Source organism: Balaenoptera borealis, assembly GCF_965194805.1.
Source record: "Balaenoptera borealis genome assembly, chromosome: 5".
Lineage (NCBI taxonomy): Eukaryota > Metazoa > Chordata > Mammalia > Artiodactyla > Balaenopteridae > Balaenoptera > Balaenoptera borealis.
In genome coordinates, this window is record NC_138862.1 from 109042649 (window position 1) to 109067167 (window position 24519).

Consider the following 24519-nt stretch of genomic DNA (forward strand, 5'->3'; position numbering starts at 1 on the left):
TTCTCAAGATGGTAGAAAATGAACAGCACTTTAAACCTAAAGAAATTAAAAGGAGAAAAAATAAGAATTAGAATAATAATAAGAATTAATGAAAACAAATACATACATAATACAAAGAAAGCCAAAGGTTGGTTGCTTGTAAAAGCTAATAAAATTGATAAATTCCCAACAAGACTGATTAAGAAAAAAATGGAAAGCACAAACAATAGATATTAGGATGGGAAAAGGATTATTGCCACGTAATTAATAATATATACAGAAAATCTTGATAGATTATAAAAAGTTTTATGTCAAAAAAATTGAAGATTTAGAGGAAATGAACAAATTCCTAGAAAAAAAATTTAACTTAACAAAACTGACACAGAAAGAGAAATCTAATTAGTCCTATAACTATTAAAGAAATTAAACCTACAAAATAATCTTTAGATCAAGTGGCCTCACTTGTGAATCGTGCCAAACATATAAGGAAGAAATAACACTGAAATTACACAAACTCTTCAGCAATATAGAAAAAAAGGATACATTCTCTGACTCTTCAACTGATAAATGGGTAATAATTTGTGCTACATCCATAAAACAAAGTACTACTTAGCAACATAAAGGAACAAACTGATACACGAACAGGCTAAATGTATCTCAAAAGCATTACACGAAGTGAAAGAAGCCAGATGCAAGAGGCTACATACTGTATGACTCAGTTTATGTGATATTAAGAAAAGGTAAAACTTGGCAGTTTGACAAGGTCTGGAAGTGGGGTAAGGATACTGCATACAGAGTATGAGGAAACTTTTTAGGGTTATGGAAATACTACATATCTTGATTGTGATCAGAGTTACATAACTGTATAGTTTGTTAAAACTCAGAGAACTATATATCTAAGAAGTGAATCTTACTGCATGTAAATTATCTCAATAAATCTGACAAAGAAAAAACCTAATATAGCAATAAAAGTATACGAAAATTTCTAGAAACAGTATCAAAGTAAATATCTTAAGCAGACATTGCTTTGTTAGTTTCAGAAGCACACATCTTTTTTTTTTTTTTTAATTTATTTATTTTATTTATTTATTTTTGGTTGTGTTGGGTCTTCGTTGCTGTGTGCGGGCTTTCTCTAGTTGCGGCGAGCAGGGGCTACTCTTCATTGCGGTGCGCGGGCTTCTCATTGCGGTGGCTTCTCTTGTTGCGGAGCACGGGCTCTAGGCGCATGGGCTTCAGTAGTTGTGGCACTTGGGCTCAGTAGTTGTGGCTTGCGGGCTCTAGAGCGCAGGCTCAGTAGCTGTGGCGCACGAGCTTAGTTGCTCTGCGGCATGTGGGATCTTCCCAGACCAGGGCTCGAACCCGTGTCCCCTGCATTGGCAGGCAGATTCTCAACCACTGCGCCACCAGGGAAGCCCCAGAAGCACACATCTTGTGATAAAATATCAACACAACTCTTGGCTTAGGTTAAGTCATGACAATTTTTCAAATTAACTTTGCAGCTGCAAATTTACTGCACCTAACACTGCTGACTGATGGATGAAATCTAAACATCTTTAAATTAGAGTAAAAATCTAATAGTTACTTATCAATTCAAGCAATTGTATATATGTATTTACATAAAAGCACTACTCATTTGTTTAGATAGCTGTGAATGATGAAAACATATTTTTTCTACTCTTATCTTCCACCATTTTTGTGGATTTAATTTCTAAGCAGTCACAATATAAGTTTTAACTTGGCTTATTACAAATACACATTACTTTTCAAAATCTGATACCTACCAGTTTCTTTTTCTAATGTGGAATGCCCTCCTTTATCTTTCTCAAGAAAAAGAAGCTAAGACTGCAACATGACAACCAAATTGATTTTCAGGATCTACTTCCAGGTGGCCTGTCATGGGCTGACACATCCACAGGGGCCAAAGGGTGCCATTTCAAAATCCCCTCTAGGAGTTGAAAAAGAATTAAAACAGCAGCACTCATTGTTTTATTTCCCTAACTGTACCTGCTGTGTTAGTGATCACCACAAAAGTACTAGCATTTAAAAAGTGCTTTATGTCTATACCCGCAAGATCCAGTCTCTGAGATGCATCCCAATCTTCCTGTAGTTATGCACTATCTCAGAACCAAAGGACCATATCCTGAGCACTAAATGAAAAGCATTAACACCAAAGACACCATCTGGAGTCTTTCTTTTATTATATACTTTCACTGCCTTGAAATGTAAGATATGTTAACAGCACTTACATGAATGGAATGTATTACAACTTACTCTGCTTTACTGGAAAAGTGTACCCCATTACTACATCTATCCAAAGAGATACATGTTATTCCTATCATCTGGCTACATACACTCCATTTACTAGGATATTAAAAATATTTAAACCAACCACCTTAAAACTGTCTTATAATATCACATTAAGATATAAAAAAAAAACTTCACATAGATATGTATTTTTCAACCTTTGCTTTTTAATCAAAAGAGGTTAAACTTCTGTTTCTCTTCTTGTGCTGACCAAGATTTAACGATATGTCAATCACACAGAATTATGGTTTATTCCAACCCGTTCTATTTTGGACATGCTACTGCAATGGTCACTAGACTGGGAAGAAAGCCTATGAGAACTAAATACACTAGACCTTTTTTTTTTTTTTAATATTGAACAGATTGCTTCTATTTGGATCAAAATCATTCATATCTGAGATACTCAAGGTGCTTACAATGAGGTATAAATTAGAATTATAGTGAGTAATTATAAGCAACAGCTTAGCTTTTAGGGGAACTGCCTTTCTATTTAGAAAGAAAAGACTTGGTTGGCACTCCAAGTTTATTCCGTCTACATCTCTCTAACAATAGTGTAGAATTTTTACCTTACAAAACCATACATAACCTAACTAAAGGCAAATACCAAGGCCTCCAGCAAAAAATCTCTATGGAATGGTATATTTAAGTCTACTAGTTTGCTCTATAACCATGTACTAAATCAACAGAGTAGGTGATACCAATTAAGATCCTGAAATAAACTAAACTAGGCAAGAAGAATTATCAATGAGGACTGGAATTTTAATCAGTATTTAAAATATAAATCCTAGAAGTGACATTCAGCTTTTTAAACAACTGATGCTAAATGATATTAATTGCAGCATGATTAATAACATTTAAAGTACAGAAAAGGATGGAGAAAGTTCAGAAGACTATTTTAAAATGTAGTCTACTGTATATATGCTGTCTACAAGAGATCCACTTCAGACATAGGGACACATACAGACAGAAAGTGAGGGGATTGAAAAAGATATTCCATGCAAATGGAAATCAAAAGAAAGCTGGAGTAGCAATTCTCATATCACACAAAATAGACTTTAAAATAAAGACGATTGCAAGAGACAAAGAAGGACACTACATAATGATCAAGTGATCAATCCAAGAAGAAGATATAACAACTGTAAATATTTATGCACCCAACATAGGAGCACCACAATACATAAGGCAAATACTAACAGCCATAAAAGGGGAAATCGACAGTAACACAATCATAGTAGGGGACTTTAATACCCCACTTTCACCAATGGACAGATCATCCAAAATGAAAATAAATGAGGAAACACAACCTTTAAATGATACATTAAACAAGACAGACTTAATTGATATTCATAGGACATTCCATCCAAACACAACAGAATACACTTTCTTCTCAAGTGCTCATGGAACGTTCTCCAGGATAGATCATATATGGGGTCACAAATCAAGCCTTGGTAAATTTAAGAAAATGGAAATCATATCAAGTATCTTTTCCAACCACAATGTTATGAGACTACATATCAATTACAGGAAAAAAATCTGTAAAAATTACAAACATATGGAGGCTAAACAATACACTACTTAATAACCAAGAGATCACTGAAGAAATCAAAGAGGAAGTCAAAAAATACCTAGAAACAAATGACAATGAAAACATGACGACCCAAAATCTATGGGATGCAGCAAAAGCAGTTCTAAGAGGGAAGTTTATAACAATACAATCCTACCTTAAGAAACAAGAAAATCTCAAATAAACAACCTAACCTTACACCTAAAGCAATTAGAGAAAGAAGAACAAAAAACCCCCAAAGTTAGCAGAAGGAAAGAAATCATAAAGATCAGAGCAGAAATAAGTGAAGAAGAAATGAAGGAAACGATAGCAAAGATCAATAAAACTAAAAGCTGGTTCTTTGAGAAGATAAACAAAATTGATAAACCATTAGCCACACTCATCAAGAAAAAAAGGGAGAAGACTTAAATCAATAGAATTAAAATTAAAAAAAGGGGAAGTAACAACTGCCACTGCAGAAATACAAAGGATCATGAGAGATTACTACAAGCAACTATATGCCAATAAAATGGACAACCTGGAAGAAATGGACAAATTCTTAGAAATGCACAACCTTCCGAGACTGGACCAGGAAGAAATAGAAAATATGAACAGACCAATCACAAGCACTGAAATTGAAACTGTGATTAAAAATCTTCCAACAAACAAAAGCCAAGGGCAGAAGGAGGAACCAAGATGGCGGAGTAGAAGGACGTGCTCTCACTCACTCTTGCGAGAACACCAGAATCACAACTAGCTGCTGGACAATCATCGCCAGGAAGACACTGGAACTCACCAAAAAACATACCCCACACCCAAAGACAAAGGAGAAGCCACAATGAGATGGTAGGAGAGGCGCAATCACAGTAAACTCAAATCCAATAACTGGTGGGTGGGTGACTCACAGACTGGAGAACACTTATGCCACAGAAGTCCACCCACTGGAGTGAAGGTTCTGAGCCCCACGTCAGGCTTCCCAACCTGGGGGTCCGGCAATGGGAGGAGGAATTCCTAGAGAATCAGAGGTTGAAGCCTAGTGGGAATTGATTGCAGGACTTCCACAGCACTGGGGGAAACAGAGACCCCACTCTTGGAGGGCACACACAAAGTAGTGTGCACATCAGGACCCAGGGGAAGGAGCAGTGACCCAAGGGGAGACTGGATCAGACTTACCTCCCAGTGTTGGAGGGTCTCCTACAGAGGCGGGGGGTGGCACAGACTCATCGTGGGGACAAGGAAACTGGCAGCAGAAGTTCTGGGAAGTACTCCTTGGTGTGAGCCCTCCCAGAGTCTGCCATTAGCCCCACCAAAGAGCCCAGGTAGGCTCCAGTGTTGGGTTGCCTCAGGCCAAACAACCAACAGGGAGGGAACCCAGCCCCACCCATCAGAAGTCAAATGGATTAAAGTTTTACTGAGCTCTACTCACCAGAACAACAGTCAGCTCTACCCACCACTAGTCCCTCCCATCAAGCCCCTTATATAGCCTCATCCACCAGAGGGCAAACAGCAGAAGAAAGAAGAACTACAATCCTGCAGCCTGTGGAAAAAAAACCACATTCACAAAAATATAGACAAGATGAAAAGGCAGAGAGCTAGGTAAAAGATGAAGGAACAAGATAAAGCCCCAGAAAAACAACTAAAAAAGTGGAGATAGGCAACCTTCCAGAAAAAGAATTCAGAATAATGATACTGAAGATGATCCAGGGCCTCGGAAAAAGAATGCAGGCAAAGATCGAGAAGATGCAAGAAATGTTTCACAAAGACCTAGAAGAATTAAAGAACAAACAAATAGAGATGAACAATACAGTAACTGAAATGAAAACTACATTAGAATGAATCAATAGCAGAATAACTGAGGCAGAAGAACGGATAAGTGACCTGGAGACACAATGGTGGAATTCACTGCTGCGGAACAGACTAAAGAAAAAAGAATGAAAAGAAATGAAAACAGCCTAAAAGACCTCTGGGACAACATTAAACGCAACAACATTCGCATTATGGGGGTCCCAGAAGGAGAAGAGGGAGAGAAAGGACCCGAGAAAATATTTTAAGAGATTATAGTCGAAAACTTCCCTAACATGGGAAAGGAAATAGCCACCCAAGTCCAGGAAGCGCAGAGAGTCCCATACAGGATAAACCCAAGGAAAAACACGCCGAGACACACAGTAATCAAATTGACAAAATTTAAAGTCAAAGGAAAAATACTGAAAGCAGCAAGGGAAAAATGAAAAATAACATACAAGGGAACTCCCATAAGGTTAACAGCTGATTTCTCAGCAGAAACTCTACAAGCCAGAAGGGAGTGGCACGATATACTTAAAGTGATGAAAGGGAAGAACCTACAACAAAGATTTCTCTACCTGGCAAGGATCTCATTCAGATTTGATGGAGAAATCAAAAGTTTTACAGACAAGCAAAAGCTAAGAGAATTCAGCACCACCAAACCAGCTCTACAACAAATGCTAAAGGAACTTCTCTAAGTGAGAAACAGAAAAGTAGAAAAGGCCTACATAACAAATCCATAACAATTAAGAAAATGGTAATAGGAACATACATATATATAATTACCTTAAATGTGAATGGATTAAATACTCCAACCAAAAGACACAGGCTCCCTGAATGGATACAAAAATAAGCCCCATATATATGCTGTCTACAAGAAACCCACTTTAGACCTAGGGAAACATACAGAGTAAAAGTGAGGGCATGGAAAAAGATATTCCATGCAAATGGAAATCGAAAGAAAGCTGGAGTAGCAATACTCATATCAGATACAATAGACTTTAAAATAAAGGATGTTACAAGAGACAAGGAAGGACACTACATAATGATCCAGGGATCAATCCAAGAACAAGATAAAACAATTATAAATGTTTATGCACCAAAAAAACGAGCACCTCAATACATAAGGCACATGCTAACAACCGTGAAAGGAGAAATCGACAGTAACACAATAATAGTGGGGGACTTTAACACCTCGCTTACACCAATGGACAGATCATCCAAACAGAAAATTAATAAGCAGACACAAGCTTTAAATAACACAAAAGACCATATAGATTTAATTGACATTTATAGGACACTGCGTCCAAAAACAGCAGATTACACTTTTTTCTCAAGTGCACACGGAACATTCTCCAGGATAGATCACGTCTTGGGACACAAATGAAGCCTCAGTAAATGTAAGAAAACTGAAATCATATGAAGCATCTTTTTGACCACAACACTATGAGATTAGAAATCAATTACAGGGGAAAAAATGTAAAAAACACAAAAACATGGAGGCTAAACAATACATTACTAAATAACCAAGAGATCACTGAAAAAATCAAAGAGGAAATCAAAAAATACCTAAAGACAAATGACAACAAAAACACAACGATCCAAAACCTACAGGATGCAGCAGAACAATTCAAAGAGGGAAGTTTATAGCAATACAAGCATATCTCAAGAAAAAAGAAAAATCTCAAATAAACAATCTAAAATTACACCTAAAGGAACTAGAGAAAGAAGAACAAACAAAACCCAAAGCTAGCAGAAGGAAAGAAATCATAAAGATCAGAGCAGAAATAAATGAAATAGAAACAAAGAAAACAATAGCAAAGATCAATAAAACTAAAAGCTGGTTCTTTGAGAAGATAAACAAAATTGATAAACCATTAGCCACACTCATCAAGAAAAAGAGGGAGAGGACTCAAATCAATAAAATTAGAAATGAAAAAGGAGAAGTTACAACAGACACCGCAGAAATACAAAGCATCCTAAGAGACTACTACAAGCAACTCTATGCCAATAAAATGGAAAATCTGGAAGAAATGGACAAATTCTTAGAAAGGTATAACCTTCCAAGACTGAACCAGGAAGAAATAGAAAATATGAACAGACCATTCACAAGTAATGATATTGAAACTGTGATTAAAAATCTTCCAACAAACAAAAGTCCAGGACCAGATGGCTTCACAGGTGAATTCTATCAAACATTTAGAGAAGAGCGAACACCCATCCTTCTCAAACTCTTCCAAAAAATTGCAGAGGAAGGAACACTCCCAAACTCATTCTATGAGGCCACAATCACCCTGATACCAAAACCAGACAAAGACACTACAAAAAAGAAAATTGCAGACCAATATCACTGATGAATATAGATGCAAAATTCCTCAACAAAATACTAGCAAACAGAATCCAACAACACATTAAGAGGATCATACACCAGGATCAAGTGGGATTTATCCCAGGGATGCAAGGATTCTTCAACATAGGCAAATCAATCAATGTGATACACCATATTAACAAATTGAAGAAGAAAAACCATATGATCATCTCAATAGATGCAGAAAAAGCTTTTGACAAAAGTCAACATCCATTTATGATAAAAACTCTCCAGAAAGTGGGCATAGAGGGAACCTACCTCAATATAATAAAGGCCACATACGACAAACCCACAGCAAACATCATTCTCAATGGTGAAAAACTGAAAGCATTTCCCCTAATATCAGGAATAAGACAAGGATGTCCATTGTCACCACTATTATTCAACATAGTTTTGGAAGTCCTAGCAACGGCAATCAGAGAAGAAAAAGAAATAAAAGGATACAAATTGGAAAAGAAGAAGTAGAACTGTCACTGTTTGCAGATGCCATGATACGATACATAGAGAATCCTAAAAATGCCACCAGAAAACTACTAGAGCTACTCAATGAATTTGGTAAAGTTGCACAATACAAAATTAATGCACAGAAATCTCTTGCATTCCTATACACTAATGATGAAAAATCTGAAAGAGATATTATAGAAACAGTCCCATTTACCATTGCAACGAAAAGAATAAAATACCTAGGAATAAACCTACCTAGGGGACAAAAGGCCTGTATGCAGAAAACTATAAGACACTGATGAAAGAAATTAAAGATGATACCAACAGATGGAGAGATATACCATGTTCTTGGATTGGAAGAGTCAATATCGTGAAAATGAATATACTACCCAAAGCAACCTACAGATTCAATGCAATCCCTATCAAATTACCGATGGCATTTTTTATGGAACTAGAGCAAATCATCTTAAAATTTGTATGGAGACACAAAAGACCCCGAAGAGCAAAAGCAGTCTTGAAGGAAAAAAACGGAGCTGGAGGAATCAGGCTCCCTGACTTCAGACTATACTACAAGGCTACAGTAATCAAGACAATATGGTACTGGCACAAAAACAGAAACATAGATCAATGGAACAAGACAGAAAGCCCAGAGATAAACCCACGCACCTATGGTCAACTAATCTATGACAAAGGAGGCAAAGATATACAATGGAGAAAAGACAGTCTCTTCAGTAAGTGGTGTTGGGAAAACTGGACAGCTACATGTAAAAGAATGAAATTAGAACACTCCCTAACACCATACACAAAAATAAACTCAAAATGGATTCAAGACCTAAATGTAAGACCGGACACTATAAAACTCTTAGAGGAAAACATTGGAAGAACACTCTTTGACATAAATCACAGCAAAATCTTTTTTGATCCACTTCCTAGAGTAATGGAAATAAAAACAAAAATAAACAAATGGGACCTAATGAAACTTAAAAGCTTTTGCACAGCAAAGGAAACCATCAACAAGACGAAAAGACAACCCTCAGAATGGGAGAAAATATTTGCAAACAAATCAATGGACAAAGGATTAGTCTCCAAAATATATAAACAGCTCTTGCTGCTCAATATTAAAGAGACAAACAATCCAATCCAAAAATGGGCAGAAGACCTAAATAGACATTTCTCCAAAGAAGACATACAGATGGCCAAGAAGCACATAAAAAGCTGCTCAACATCACTGATTATTAGAGAAATGCAAATCAAAACTACAATGAGATATCACCTCACACCAGTTAGAATGGGCATCATCAGAAAATCTACAAACAACAAATGCTGGAGAGGGTGTGGAGAAAAAGAACCCTCTTGCACTGTTGGTGGGAATGTAAATTGATACAGCCACTATAGAGAACAGTATGGAGGTTCCTTAAAAAACTAAAAATAGAACTACCATATGACCCAGCAATCCCACTACTGGGCATATACCCAGAAAAAACCATAATTCAAAAAGAGTCATGTACCACAATGTTCATTGCAGCTCTATTTACAATAGCCAGGACATGGAAGCAACCTAAGTGTCCATCAACAGATGAATGGATAAAGAAGATGTGGCACATATATATAATGGAATATTACTCAGCCATAAAAGGAGACGAAATTGAGCTATTTGTAGTGAGGTGGATGCAGTTAGAGTCTGTCATACAGAGTGAAGTAAGTCAGAAAGAGAAAAACAAATACTGTATGTTAACACATATATATGGAATCTAAAAAACAAACAAAAAAATGGTAATGAAGAACCTAGGGGCAAGACAGGAATAAAGACGCAGACCTACTAGAGAATGGACCTGAGGATACGAGGAGGGGGAAGGGTAAGCTGGCACAAAGTGAGAGAGTGGCATGGACATATATACACTACCAAACATAAAATAGATAGCTAGTGGGAAGCTGCCGCATAGCACAGGGAGATCAGCTAGGTGCTTTGTGACCACCTAGAGGGGTGGGATAGGGAGGGTGGGAGGGAGGGAGACGCAAGAGGGAAGAGGTATGGGGATATATGTATATGTATAACTGATTCACTTTGTTATAAAGCAGAAACTAACACACCATCGTAAAGCAATTATACTCCAATAAAGATGTTAAAAAAAAAATGTAGTCTAGGGACTTTGATCGAAGTGATATGTTTATGTGTGTGCACATGCACACTTATACCAGGCATGGAGTAGTAGGAAAAATGGTGGTTATTTTCCTAATACCCAAAATTCAATTTTACCATTTTTAAATGCTTAAAAGCTGCATTTTGTTACCTAGAAACAACTTCTAAAACCATTACTTATTTATACATTCTACAAATATTTCAGTACTTGTTATGATCCAAGAAAATATAAATACAATGTTGAATACAATAGACAAGGTATTGAATATGTGTAATCTGGCAATTATGAAATTTTATACAAAGCTCTCTTTTATTACAAAGCTCTTTGTTCAGATTAGGTGTAGATACTATGAGTGCTAACTGCAGAGCTATTTAGCACACTCATGAGGGGCAGGAAATACTTCATAAAGGATGTGACCTCTAAAATGAGCCCAAAACATCATCGGAACTGTTAGGAGAGTTAGGGAAGAAAGAGTTTTTAAGGCTGAGGGAATATTTCTTTAAAAAGACACAAAAGTAAGAAAAAAGAATGACAGCTGAGAAACTGGTATTCACGGGAATCAATAATTAAATTTGTGTTATTAATAAAAAATAAAATAACTACCATTTATTGAAATCCTACTACATAGTACTAGCCTCTTACACACACTGCTTCTAATCTTTACAGCTTTTCAACTATCATTATCCTAATTTTACAGAAGTAATTTAAGGTTTAACAAGAATAACTTGCCCTTGTCAGGAAAAAATTTTTAATGATATGAGATGACCAAATAAGATGATTGGATGTTTTGTCTAGGGTGCACTTCCAAGTTATCTCCACTTTTCTGCTCTTCCTCGTCTGACATATTTTTAAATTCCACAAATTATCAATAATTGATAGCAATGCAAAAGATTATTTTCCATAGATATGAAAAATAATTTTTCCAGTGGAGTTATAACTGATTTCCCTCCCCACGTGGAAGAAGGCAATTTTGAATCAATTAAGCAAGTTTGTGTCCAGTATTCCTGGTGGCCTATGTATGTGTCTGTTCTTTGGATTCTCCTTGAGCTCCATGTAACATCTTACTGGGTTCCCTCATTAATTAATGAGCTAACAGCTTTGGCATGGGTTTATGTACATGTCTATGAGTCACGATTTTACCTTTTTAAAAAATTATCCTTTAGTAGCTCCAAGGCAAAATAAGTCCGAATTTGAAGGTTTGTGTGGATTCTGCATGGTTCCAAAGACAAAGTTCCTTCCATCACATACAACTCACTACTTCTCTCCTTTTAATCTTGAATGGTAATGCCAACATAATTTTTGTAATACCCCTTGTAAGGGGTCTCACCAAATTTTTGATAGTCCATGTGATAAAACTTACTAAAAAGTCCAGTTTGTGGCTACTTTCACTCTTACTAATTCTTCATACAACCATAATTCATCAGCTTCTCGTGGAATGAAAAAGGAAAATAAAAGTACCTTCTCTCATTCCAAGTCTTTTTAGTCAGGCAACCACAAAAAAGAAAGAATGAACCTACAATTCATGCCATTTAATGCTCTATCAGGCATAATTCAAGTCAAATTCCATTGAGCAAACTCTGGGATAATTAAAAGTACTAATATAATGAGTAAGAGAAAGGTGGTGACTGGGGGAGAACTTATGAAACCCTTGTCTCCTGCTTCTGCTGATTATTCTTTTTTTTATGATGGATTGATTCCCTTTCTTGACGTCACCTTTTTGAAAAATAACAGATTGTTTCTGTTAAACAAAACTAATAGCTAGTGACAAATACCCAAACCCACATAATGGAAACTGGGTGGTAAATTTCACTGTAATATAAAATACCCAACAACATAATAAGCCACTGTTATGGTATTCATTCAATTCACAAGGAAACTGTAAAACCTTTAATTTAAAAAGGAAAAAAAATCCAGTGCACACACTTTAAAGATGGTTTTGTTTACCTGCTTAACAAAATTGACAGTACGAAGCTTCTTTCGCATGTTACAATGACGCGTTAAAGGTATACTTCCTTCGAACCAAACATTTACCCTTCGCCACTGGTGAAAGGCAACAGGATCTCTTTACAGAGTCTCGTCTTTTTCAATAAATTTTGCATGAAAACATGTTATCCTGGCACAAAGTTGCCTGCTGTCACATTCGAAGTGTAATAAATGTTTAATGAAAACAACACCACACAGCTTGGTGTCAGACAACAGCTATCACACAGCCCTGCTTTGATCCAAACAGACACTTAAAAGGAGTTCTAAGCACTCTCTGCACCACAGAACTCTATAACCTATATGCAAATAAGGGTAAATTAGCATAAATGATTTCCTGCTGCATAAAGAAATAAGAGGTAAAGAAAAATACGACAGCCTCTAAGAGTATGTAACTGCTGTCAAACTCAGAGTCCAGCATTCCCAAACCACTTCCAACACCTTCTGCCAAGCACTAGGTAGGAAAAATGGGCTATAACTATAGCCCATAATAGCATGGGCTATAACTGAAGCCCAAGTTCACTGCTATCCCAGTGGCTTCTATACATATTTTCAAAAAGACTTAAGACAAATGATTTAGTGAGAGTCACATTTAAGAAATTATATTTAAGACTTCCATGGCGGTCCAGTGGTTAAGACTCCACGCTTCCAATGCAGGGGGCATGGGTTCAATCCCTGGTCGGGGAAATTCCACATGCCATGTGATGCGGCCAAAAAAATTTTTAAATTCTGTTTAAATGCATTCCCCTCCAATTACCTACCAAAAAGCACTGCTTCAGTTGTCAAAATTTGTATCCAGAGGGAAATTCTTAACCTCTCTCTAAAAGTACAAAGCTTCAGAAAGTTATATAAAGGAAATGAGGAAGATAAGTATAAACAACACAAGTGTTTGGGCAAAATATTCCAGAAGTCTTGATGGGCACATTTCTGAGTACAACATCCACCTACTGAAAAGCTAATAAGAATATAATAAAAGTGAAAACCTTTCACAGTAGCACATCATAGGGGAGAATAGGCTGCGGAATACTAAATTAGATTCCTGATGAATCCTAAAGTTACTCAAATTAAGAAAGCATTTTACTAGGCAATAACTGCTTTAAACCAAACTTTCCTGGCTGGTGGTTTAAATCATGATTGAAAATAAAGTTAAATCAGGGACTTCCCTGGTGGTTCAGTGGTAAAGAATCCACCTTCCAATGCAGGGGATGCACGTTCAATCCCTGATCAGGGAACTAAGATCCCACATGCTGCGGGGCAACTAAGCCCCCACGTCACAACTACTGAGCCCATGTGCCTCAACTAGAGAGCCCACGCGCTCTGGAGCCCGTGTGCCACAACTAGAGAGAGAAAACCCGCAAGCCACAACTAGAGAGAAGCCCAGGCGCCGCAAGAAGAACCTGTGTGCCACAACAAAAAGATCCCGCATGCCGCAACCCACATGCCACAGTGAAGACCCGTCGCAGCCAAAAATAAAATAAATAAAAATAAATAAATATTAAAAAAATAATAATAAAGTTAAATCAAATCCATGCAAATTCTACTCTTAAGGATGGCACTATGATTTAAAATCAATAGTAGAATGTCACTGGTGGCACTGACATTTACTCAACTAATTTCTCAAGGAAGTCCATAAAATGTTTTATAGTGGATGACTACACTTTTTGGAATTTGATTAAAATGTTTCTAAAGAAGGCTCAGTAAGATACTAATCCACAGAAGACTCAAATGGGGTGTACAATGTTCACAATCATCAAAACAAGTTGTAATTATGAGATGCCATGGCAAGTTTCATATTTCTGATTTTTGATTCTCAATAAAAGCTTGCCTAAAATGATGTTGTTAAGTGCCCAATTTCAATTTAATAACTCTAGTATTAATAAAATGTGTTTTCATATTGCAAAGACATGTCCTCAGAAAAGAAATATAATTATCTAATGATACGCTGAATATTTGTTCTAAAAATTTGGGGGGGAAACTAATAAAAACAAACAAAATCTGTATCAATATTTTAAAAATTAAATATTCTTAGAAACCAAATTTTATAAATGTAAAACATTAAAAATTAAAGTCATTAAACCTTTTTGATAAAATCTAAGACAAGGTTTGGTCAGTGTCTTTCTTATATTAATCTTTCACTCAGTGTTGTAAGGAAAGGCACCTTTTAATCCCTACAAACTCCTGATAGCCTTCTAGTTTATATTAGGCCTCCCTTATTCAGCAAAATTGTAAAATAAATAGATCAATTTATGACATTATACACAAATCCTAATTATAATCATTCAACTGTTCCAGGAATTTCCAGAACATGTACTTAATTAGCTGCTAATTTAGGTTTTTCAGAATTGCCTAATTTTATATCATTTTTCTCAAAAGGCTAATAAAAAAAAGCTCTTCCTTATTATTAGGCTCATAAATTCCTGCTTGAGCATTTCTTTCTCTCCTGCTTTTATTTTTCCCAATTTATAAAATATTCCCTTACAATTAGTGTACTTACTCTCTTTGCTTTATATTTCATCAATGTATGCTTTATATTCTATCAATATTTAGAAATATTGATATTTTCAAACTGGTTTGATAAAAACAAAGATTGTTATATATAAAGAAACAGAATCACATGAGTTGTTATTTTCTCTTATGCGAGGAAGCATCTAGGTTATTTAGCACAAGCTAAAATATTTGTCATTGAGTCATACAATCACAATGAGCTAATACGTAAGTCCAAATTCAATCATTTGTGAATCTTTTTTCCTTTCTCTCCACCTATATGTGTTCTTAAAAAAAATAATAAAAATTTCAAAAGAGCCAATAAAACCATCACAGAAATACATTTAATTAAGGTCTAGAAATTTTTTGTCATTTTATTAAATATAATTAAAAGTAATTCTACATAAACAGATTAAATGCTGACGTGGGAAAGTAAGGAAGAGAAAGGAAGAAAAGAAGGAATCAGTCTTTTACTAATAACAGATTTCTGACCCGATCAGAGAAAAAAAGGCACAGAAAATTCTTTCCATTTTCCTTAGCTATTTTCTAGGAAAGTTTAAGCAATAGCATATCACTTGATCTCAAACACTGTATATCATCATCAATAATCATGGATTACTACAGAAATAAACATAGTGTACTATTAAGAGTCAAGATGCTGTTGTCAATAAACCTGAATTAGAAACCTAACTCTGCCATTTATTTACAAGTCCTATGATAACAAGTGTTCATCTGTATAAATGGGAAAATAAAAGCACCTATTTCACTAGGTTATTATGAAAATTAAATAAGTTAATATATAATGCTTAGCAAAATTTCTGATACCTAGAAAATATATTTAAATGTTAGATGCTTATTATTATGTCCACTGCAAGTAAAGCATTTTGTTCATACCTTATGTAGACCTGATCATAAAATTACTCTACTTGAGATTTCACTGGCTTCTCACTGCCTTTAGAATTAACTCTCTCCTTAACATAACATATACTCCAATAATCACCTCTCATCATTATTCCTCTTCTTCTCTAAACCAATCCCCATGAGACTTCAGTTTCTCAAATATGCCATACTCACCTTGCTTTCCTCCAAGTATTTCCACATGAAGTTCATTTTGCATGCACCCTTCTTTCCTATCTCTTCCTTCCTTCAGTGTATAAACATCGCTTCTCCTGAGAGCCCGGCCCTAACATGCTGACTAATCTAGGTCAACCAGCTTAAAGTTCATGAAAATATCTTGCAACCAAAATGTGTCAAGACTGAGGATGAAACCCAATGTGCTGAGACTGGTCTGTTGGAACAATAAAAAGGGCACAGGTCTGCTTACCTCCAAACTTTTTCTTATTTTAGCAATAAATGTACTTAATTGTTTAAGCCAGATGTTGAGAAACTACAACCCATGGGCAAATATAGCCAACTGCCCATTTTTGTAAATAAAGTATAAAACTTTACTGGAATACAGCCATGCCACTCATTTAGTATGATCTATGGCTGCTTTCATGCTAAAAGGGCAGAGTTCAGTAGTTGGCAACAGAGACATATGGACGAGAAAGCCTAATTTATTTACTACCTAGCTCTTCGCAAAAAGTTTGCTGCTCTTGGTTTAAGCTAGTTTAGTTAGGTTTTGTTACTTACAGCCAAAAGTACCCTAACACATAACAGTTAGTTTCCTACTGAAACATTCATCTGATTTTACTGTAATTACTTACATATCTTCCCTTCTATATATGCTTATTTTGCCACCTGCACGAAATCTCCAAGTAAGACTAGTCTGCTGTTATGTCCCCATTACTAACATATACTTGACAAACAGAAGGCATTCAAGTATTGTTGACTGAACAAGTGAACAAATGAATGAATGAGCATATCTGATCAATACCCAATAAATATTTATGAAAAACTACCATGTACATTAGGTACGCTGAGTAATACAAAAGAGTATAATACCCATGCTCTGCCCTGAATGGCTTAAAGATCAGGTTTAGGAAATAAACATGTAAGCTGTAAAATATATATATAAGTTATTTCTGGAGCAAAACGGGGTGTATCTGTCATATATAAATACTACCATATTAAATGTATACATCAATCCCCCCCGCCAAATCCTGATTTCAGATCGTACTAAAAGGTATGAATTCGTGTGGCCTTAGCACTAATCTGAAGGGAGGGCACATTGACATAACACCACCCTGTACTATGGTCCACTAAAACCATGAAGATGACTAAATCAGGCTACTCACAGCTTTTTGGCATCAGTACTCATGGCCCTTCAACTGACACCTCTTGTTTTGACTTTGTTCATTGCCTTTGTTGAGATTTAAGAAATAATGACAAATACAACATTATTATCTTGTGAACCTGTCATCCAGGAATCAGTCCCTTGAACAAAATCAGCTCTGAGTGATGGCAGAATCTAACCTGTAAAGCTGGTGCCGACCTTCAAAATTAATGTCACCATATGAAACCCTTTCCTGAAACCATCCGACCTCCCTTTTGATTCATGCTCTCATTTTTCTTACCTTTAAAATACCCCAAAACTAATGCTTTATGTAATATCAACTTCATACAACTGTGTAAATATTATTCTAAAAAGTAAAACTTGGTGAAGCAGAAAGCAAAGATTTAATGACCAGTAAAAATCATAGTCATTTCACATAGTCATGTAATATCTAAAGTGTAAACCAAAAGGAGGAAGAAAAAAAGAACAAGGAGCACGGCATTTCCTTGACTGATGTAATTTATTCATCCTCTTAGCCCATATTTTCCACTCTTAGAAACCTACTCTATTTTCCAGTCTTAGAAACCTACTCTACATCCTCCCTTCAACTATCATCCTCCTGACTTTCTCCCTTTATCAACAGATTTCCCCCATATCCTCTCTGATCCTGATCCTCACTCCATTCTACCAACTCTGGCTAAGTCAGGCTCCCTAACTTTAAAGCCAGATATCCAACTCTATCTACTCTTCTATAACATTTAACAGTCCTTAAAACTAGAAAAAGACAGAACTCAGAATTTTTTAGGACCACAACTGCTCAATGTACATTAATGGCTATGGGGTGATCAGGGAAAGAAAGTCACACAATAATGTTACACTCTCCCAAAATCCACCACAAATTTATCATTTCAAAGAATACATAAAAGCCAACAATCCAGGCAGTTTTATATAATATCACTGTAAACCTAGATTAAAAAATAAACACACAGACAACTGTGAAAAAGAGAGGGATGAGAAGAGCCCCATAACCTTCAATAAACTTAATTCTTCATAGAATCAAGATCTCAAGGAACCATATCCAAAATCTTGGTAAGCTCTTCAATTTAACAGTGAAAAGTGATACACTAAAGATAAACACTTCTGTATTGAAGTATTAGAGTGAACATATATAGGGTGTTGAAAGACTAACAAAAGAGAATAAATTCTAAGATGTTCTAAACACTTCATAGAATAAAAGATCCCAATGTCGGTTTGGAATAAAACAAACAAGAAGCTGTAATTTAAGCCAGGGGTCCCCAACCACCACCCCAACCACTGATACCGGTCTGCGGCCTGTTAGGAACCATGTTGCACAGCAGGAGGTGAGTGGTGGGCAAGCGAGCGAAGCTTCAGCTGCCGCTCTCCATCGCTCCCCATGGCTCACATTACCACCTGAACCATCTCCCCAGCCTCACCACCACACCCCCGTCCATGGAAAAATTGTCTTCAACAAAACTGGTCCCTGGTGCCAAAAAGGTTGGGGACTGCTGATTTAAGCTACTAAACAAGATTTTATTTCACTTTAACATCTTTTAATTAAATAAACTGTTTTGAGTGGACTTCAACCTCCAAACAGACAAAACTAGAATAACTGTTTCAATGATATCAATTCCAAAAAAAATAAATTCTGGGTCCCATATGCACATACACTCATATAACACGTACATATACCTTAATATTGACCAAGTCCTCATTCTACATTGAAAGAGGGCTAGCCAACAGTAAATCACGTGGTTCCCTCCTTTCGTTCCATCTTTATCCTTTTCCCCTAACAGTTTTACAATAAGCTAACAGACATCTTTAATTGTAAGTAGTCTTCAAATTTTAAATATTGTATCCATGATAAAGAAAATGGAACTTTCCTAACAAATTATGTCAATTTTCCTTTACTGACATACTAAGTTTTGACAGTGCTATTTGTTTCTAAGATTAGTTTTGTAAATATTAAATGAAAACAGGAATAGAAAGGAAGCACAGTAAAAATCTGAGATAACTATTCTGATTTATCCTTTCTTTATTCTCTATTATATTCTCCTCTTTTTTCCATCTTAGAAAAACCTCAGAAGATGAAAATTTAGTTTGAATATTGCTGTGGAATCACAGAGTCATCACTGCTTTAGATCTGCTTCAACTTACCCACGTTTGATGCTGTGTAATTCCTTGTCCTTGCCTTTATCCTTTTCCTTTTCTCTTTTCTCCTTATCTCTGCCTTTACGTCGTTCTCTATCCCGAGACCGACTACGTGTTCTTCTGTGACTGGACCTTTCACTGCTTCGACTATGGGAACGTGGACGTGGTCTTGATCGGGACCTACAGTAAGTAGATTTCATTATATACATTTAGTGTATATTTTGTATTATGAAATAAAAATATCCTTAAAAATTGTCTGAAAGAAAAGGATTTAGTTTTAGTTAAGGATTCAGATAAATAACTGTATGAAGTAAGCATCTAAAGATGATTCTTTATGAATAAGTACTCTGTTAAATGATATGAGGAAAACATATGTGTCAACTTTACAGGAATATAAGGTTTAGTGTTTGCTTAGTCAAAAAAGTCTTAAAGTTCAAATCAAATCTTCATTACTCAAATCTCTTCAAGATAATATAACAAATCTAAATGTATCTATTCTAATATGCAAGGAATAGGGTCTTCCCTATCCCTACAATCTCTACTTTCTATATTGATTCTACCTAATTTCCTATTTCTAATTGTTAGAATAAAACTATTCCTCTACTCTACTATAATCCAGCTATTCTTTGCATAAAATGAAGGACAGTATTAGGATATATTATGTGCTTTTAAAAAGTAAAGATTTTTAGATCCTGCTTTACAGTATTGAGAAGAAAGCCTCTACCAGATTGATGATACTATAGAAACTATAAAAAAGCAACTAACTGAAGTCACTGAATAGTGACCAAAAGAAGGCACTGACCTTAAAAGCACTGAACAAAATCTTACTATATAAATACGCTGTTGATTTATTTAATGTAATTTCAAGCAATTAGATTATGAACCAAAAATCATGAGCAATGCCAACACTTGGAAAAAGCAAACAGCAGTAAGAAAGTTTCCCATTTTATCAGTTTCTTTTCTGAGGACAAGCCTAAGTCTGTGCCATGCAGGACAGCTAAAACTCTAACTGAAAACTTTCAAATTTATGGCCTGAAAACCCAGAACAAAGACTCAAGGCAACCATCGCAAAATGAAAATGAAAGGGGAATCCTGGAAAAGAGTCAGTTAAAGGAGCCAAAAATTGTAGATGTAAACTCTATTCAAATCTCTGGCTGAATCCTACATCATGCATATGAAGGGCAAACTCCATATAGCTAAGGATGAAAGAACTGAACTAAAATTTCAACTGCCCCAAAGAGAATGAATTGTTGTAATTTTAATTCAACTAAGTTAATTTCCTGCTTTAAAAAAAAAAGTAAACCAAAAAATCAATATTCTTCAGAGGAATATAACAGAATCCAGAGTACTCAAAATATGACATTCACCATGTCCATGATAAAATACAAAATTACTAGGTATACAATGAAACATGAAAAATGTGAGAAAAGATAGTCAATAGTGAACAACCCTGAGACGAGACAGCTGTTGGAGTTAGCAGGCAAGGATTTTAAAGTAGTAAGTATAACTATGCTTATAATGAATAAAATGTTAAGAAATTTTAAAAGACAAACTAGAAGTAAAAAAAAAATTCTGTAACTGAAAAATACAATATCTGAAATTACCATTATGCTAAAAGAGATCTGAAGCAGATTGGTAGCAACAGAGGGGAAAAAAATCTATGTACTTGAAAACAGATAAATCAAAATTATCCCATCTGAAGAACTAAGAGGAAAAAAAGATTGTTAAAGGAAAAGAAAAACAGATCCTATAGGATCTGTGTGACAACATTCAAATGTCTAACATGTTTATTTAAACTCGTAAGTAGAGAAAATAATGAGATAGAAATCAATTTCTTTTTAAGTGGTGGCCAAAATTTCCCCAAATTTAGTGAACAAAAAATTTACAGATTCTAGAAGTTTAGTTAACTCCAAAATAAATATGAAGACCATGATTAGTAATACCATAGTCAAGCTGATGAAAACTAAAGATAAAGCGAAATCTTGAAAGTATTCAGAGAAAAAATAGACACATTATATACAAAAGACCAATGACATGACTTACTGCTGGCTTCTCATCAGAAACAATGAAGATCAGAAGACAGTGGAACAAAATTCTTAACATGGTGAAAGAAAAAAAAAAAATCAACCCAGAATTTTATACCCAGCAAAAATAAGTGTTCTACTTACAAAAATAAGTGTTCTACTTACAAAAAGTAAGTGTTCTACTTACAAAAATAAGTGTTCTACTTACTTTTGGTTTCTTGAGGGATATTTTTGCTGGGTATAAAATTATGGGTTGATTTTTTTTTTTTCTTTCACTATGTTAAGAATTTCGTTCCACTGTTTTCTGATCTTCATTGTTTCTGATGAGAAGCCAGCAGTAAGTCATGTCATAGTTCTTTTGTATGTAATGTGTCCAGTTTTTCTCTGAATACTTTCAAGACTTCGCTTTATCTTTAGTTTTCATCAGCTTGACTATGGTATTAATAGTCATGGTCTTCCTAACACCATACACAAAAATAAACTCAAAATGGATTAAAGACCTAAATGTAAGGCCAGACACTATAAAACTCTTAGAGGAAAACATAGGCAGAACACTCTATGACATACATCACAGCAAGATCCTTTTTGACCCACCTCCTAAAGAAATGGAAATAAAAACAAAAATAAACAAATGGGACCTAATGAAACTTAAAAGCTTTTGCACAGCAAAGGAAAACATAAACAAGACAAAAAGACAATCCTCAGAATGGGAGAAAATATTTGCAAATGAAGCGACAACGAATTAATCTCCAGAATTTACAAGCAGCTCATGCAGCTCAATATCAAAAAAACAAACAACCCAATCCAAAAATGGGCAGAAGACCTAAACAGACATTTCTCTAAAGAAGATATACAGATTACCAACAAACACATGAAAGGATGCTCAACATCACTAATTATTAGAGAAATGCAAATCAAAACTACAATGAGGTATCATCTCACACCAGTCTGAATGGCCATCATCAAAAAAATCTACAAACGATAAATGCTGGAGAAGGTGTGGAGAAAAGGGAACCCTCTTGCACTGTTGCTGGGAATGTAAATTGATACAGCCACTATGGAGAACAGTATGGAGGTTCCTTAAAAAACTAAAAATAGAACTAACATACGACCCAGCAATCCCACTACTGGGCATATACCCTGAGAAAACCATAATTCAAAAAGAGTCATGTACCACAATGTTCACTGCAGCTCTATTTACAATAGCCAGGACATGGAAGCAACCTAAGTGTCCATCGACAGATGAATGGATAAAGAAGATGTGGCACATACATACAATGGAATATTACTTTGCCATAAAAAGAAACGAAATTGAGTTATTTGTAGTGAGGTGGATGGACCTAGAGTCTGTCATACAGAGTGAAGTAAGTCAGAAAAACAAATACCGTATGTTAACACATATATATGGAATCTAAAAAAAAACAAAAAATGGTTCTCATGAACCTAGAAGCAGGACAGGAATAAAGATGCCAACATAGAGAATGGACTTGAGGACACGGGGAGTGGGAAGGGTAAGCTGGGGCGAAGTGGGAGAGTAGCATTGACATACATACACTACCAAATGTAAAGTAGATAGCTAGTGGGAAGCAGCTGCATAGCACAGGGAGATCAGCTTGGTGCTTTCTGACCACCTAGAGGGGTGGAATAGGGAGGATGGGAAGGAGATGCAAGAGGGAGGGGATACAGGGATACATGTATACATATAGCTGATTCACTTTGTTATACAGCAGAAACTAACACAACATTGTAAAGTAATTATACTCCAATAAAGATGTTAAAAAAAAAGTAAATCAAAGACCTTTTTGAGATAAAGGAAAAGTAAAACATAATCATCAGTAGTTAATAATATGCATTAAAGTAAGTTTTTCAGGCTAAAGAGAATGATAAATGATGGAAACCTGGACCTTTAGAAAGGAAATGAAGGCCACTAGAAATGGCATAATATGGGTAAATATAAAAAACGACTTCCCTTTATTTAGTTAAAATACATATGTACTTAAAGTAAAAAGTGCTTTACTTTACTACAGTATTTTACTGTAGGGTTTATAATGAAAGTGGATATAATACATATAATCTCTACAGAATAAAGTATGGAGCAGGTAAATTAACCTACACAGTTAGAGAGCTTTTACACTTCGTGTGAACAGTGAAATAGTAACTCTAAGTACACTGAAACATACTTAAAGTACTGAATCATAAGGGCATATATGTAATCCTTACAGTAGCCACTTAAAGAAAAAAAAAGAAATGAAATGCAAAGAAATATAGCTAAAAAGCCAAAAGATGAACTAAAAGAAAATTCTTAAAAATATTCATTAATACAATATTCATTAATCATTAATCCATGTGAGGCTGGAAAGGCTCACATGTCTTCTCAGAAGACTTTCAGGATCAAGCAATTCCTGGCCAAGAAACAAAAGTAGAACTGTACTATTCCCCAATGGATTCAGATGAAAACAAGTAATAAATCGAGTACACCTCCACAATGAGACACTGGAGAAAAACCAAGCTGGGTCTAAATCACACAAGAGATGGCACAAATATTTATGCTGTATGAAAGTAACTTACATCTTACCCTATCACTCTGAAAGCATACACTACTATCTGGACAGTTGGGTGTGTTTTATTGGGAAAATGATTTTTCTCTTTGTTTCTATGTTTCTGCACTAGTAAGTTGGTCCAGTAATAAATATGTGAGATCTTTTGTTTGAGAGGGGGGAAAAAAGCCAAAGCCTGTCCTAATAAATTAAAAAGCAACACACAACTATACGCTATCTACAAGATATGCACTTTAAATATAGACACAGGTTGAAAGTAAATGGCTAAAATTAGATATATCATGTAAACAAAGATGGCTGGAATGAGTATATTAATATCAAATAAAGTATCATCCTAGACACTCAGAAACTAGGAGTATTACCCCAAATAAAAATGGATACTTCATGATGATCAAAGGGTCAGTTCAAAAGTAGAAATCATACAAAATGTTTATCGGACCACAACAGAGTTAAATTAGAATTCAGTAACAATAAAACATCCAGAAAAAAACCAAAAGTGTAGAAATTAAATAATACACTTCTTAATAA

The 24519-nt window shown here is 35.4% G+C and overlaps 1 protein-coding gene across 5 annotated transcripts in view; it reads right to left on the reverse strand.

The window, feature by feature from the left end:
• The window catches only part of RSRC1 (arginine and serine rich coiled-coil 1), a 424641-nt gene that overhangs the window by 294639 nt on the left and 105483 nt on the right, over positions 1-24519 (reverse strand). For 4 of the 5 annotated variants that reach the window (XM_082394459.1, XM_082394458.1, XM_082394456.1 and 1 more), the window contains one exon: positions 19416-19589. The exons of the other annotated variant lie outside the window; for it this stretch is intronic. In XM_082394459.1, coding sequence (XP_082250585.1) covers positions 19416-19589 — 174 coding nt within the window. The remainder of the gene's footprint in view (positions 1-19415; positions 19590-24519) is intronic. 5 annotated transcript variants of the gene reach the window in all.